Source organism: Atta colombica, unplaced genomic scaffold (assembly GCF_001594045.1).
Source record: "Atta colombica isolate Treedump-2 unplaced genomic scaffold, Acol1.0 scaffold126, whole genome shotgun sequence".
Classification (NCBI taxonomy): domain Eukaryota; kingdom Metazoa; phylum Arthropoda; class Insecta; order Hymenoptera; family Formicidae; genus Atta; species Atta colombica.
In genome coordinates, this window is record NW_017259213.1 from 2,530,158 (window position 1) to 2,531,746 (window position 1,589).

General features: G+C 35.4%; 1 protein-coding gene across 1 annotated transcript in view; it reads right to left on the minus strand.

Moving 5' to 3' along the window:
* LOC108694922 (integrin beta-PS-like) overlaps positions 1 to 768 on the minus strand; it is a 9,822-nt gene extending 9,054 nt beyond the window's left edge. The window contains exon 1 of the mRNA XM_018204616.1: positions 539 to 768. Coding sequence (XP_018060105.1) covers positions 539 to 700 — 162 coding nt within the window. The 5' untranslated portion in view covers positions 701 to 768. The remainder of the gene's footprint in view (positions 1 to 538) is intronic.
* Positions 769 to 1,589: the final 821 nt, after the last annotated feature.

Sequence of the window (1,589 nt, forward strand, 5' to 3'; positions counted from 1 at the left end):
TCTAATCTTTATTTTATATAATAAATAATAATATTTATAATATCTGAACTGCAATAATTTATTTAAATCAATAAACATAATAATAAAAAAATTAAATTTTTTTTTCTTCTAACAACATTAATATTTTATTTAAATGTAAGGTTCCCGGAAGCAGATCCTCCAAGTTTTTCTCACAAAATACATCTGTCTGTGTATATTCCATTCAACTAGGCGCGAGCGATTATTTTCTCTTCCGGATCCTACTTAGATATCGGAGAAAGATAGAAATGACGAAATGACGAAAGGAACGTTTTCGTATTAAGCTCGCACGAGTCATGCAAAACAGTCATGCAGTGCAATTGCATGAGTTCACTCTGGGTATGAATCACCGGCGGCGAAACGCGAAACGTCGTCGGCCCGTCATAATAAGTAGTTGCAATGCAGGTGCGCGCTTCTTCGGACGCGACGCCTTCTCCCGCAGATCGCCTCTCTCTTTCTTTCGCGTGTCATCTCTAGCAGAGTAGACCGCTCGTTAACAACGCTTATAAATATTCATTACCGTCATGGAGCACCAGACGCATCGCGGCGTTTGCAGGCAGCTCGCGCAAGTCTGCCGAGACTCACACAGACTCTCTCGATCCCGATACTGCGAGACCGCGGCCACGAAGAGGTGAGCCGTTACGAGAAGAAAATAGATGATGATCCTCGTCCACCGTGCCATCGTTTCCTTCTAATGTCAAACGTTTTACTTTTAACGCGAACGGGCGAGTCGCCACGCCAGCACGAACACTCGCGATCCGAAAGGATACTGCGGCATCCCGCGGAAATGACTCCAAGATAAAACGCGTCAGTAATAATACGCGTGATTAAGTAATCGTTTGTTCTCTCCATCTTCGACAATTTTTCCAGGAACCAATGATGGGGTTCCTCGAGACATAGGCGAGTTCGTCGGGTGCGGCAGAACGATAACAAATTTGATTTAATCAAGTTTTAATTGAAAACTTCATGCTCAGTTTAAACCTGAGCATATGAGTAACAAAAATAGATGAATGATATATAATGATGTTTAATAAGCATATTCGTAATAATCGGTTCGAAAGAACTATGAAGAAAATATGAAGAAACTTGCATATATACAAAAAAATGATGGATATTCTAATTAAAATAATCTTGTCCACTAAAAATAATCTTAATTTAATATAGCAATATTGATGAAACAAATAATTTCACGATATTGCTTTTAATTAGAATGCTGTTAGCTAACGCTGTTATATAATATGTCATTTTTTTCCTACTTAGAGTTATCGCTGAACATTGCTTACATTTAGTATTTACAAATAATCTACAGTAAAATCATATAAGGTATGAAATACAGCAAACTGCTGCGTAAAATCGCGATTATACTATGTAACGAGAATTATTGAAATACAGAACAGTTTATAATTTAAAAACAAAATCAAATGCAACAAATATTACACAAATTATCTTCATTATGCTTCCAATTTATCTCTGAAATTATGTCACCATGTTTTAAAAATCTTAATTGTATATAATAAATAAGTAATAAATTTTTTATTAAATTTTCATTTAATAAAATAAATATATTAAAT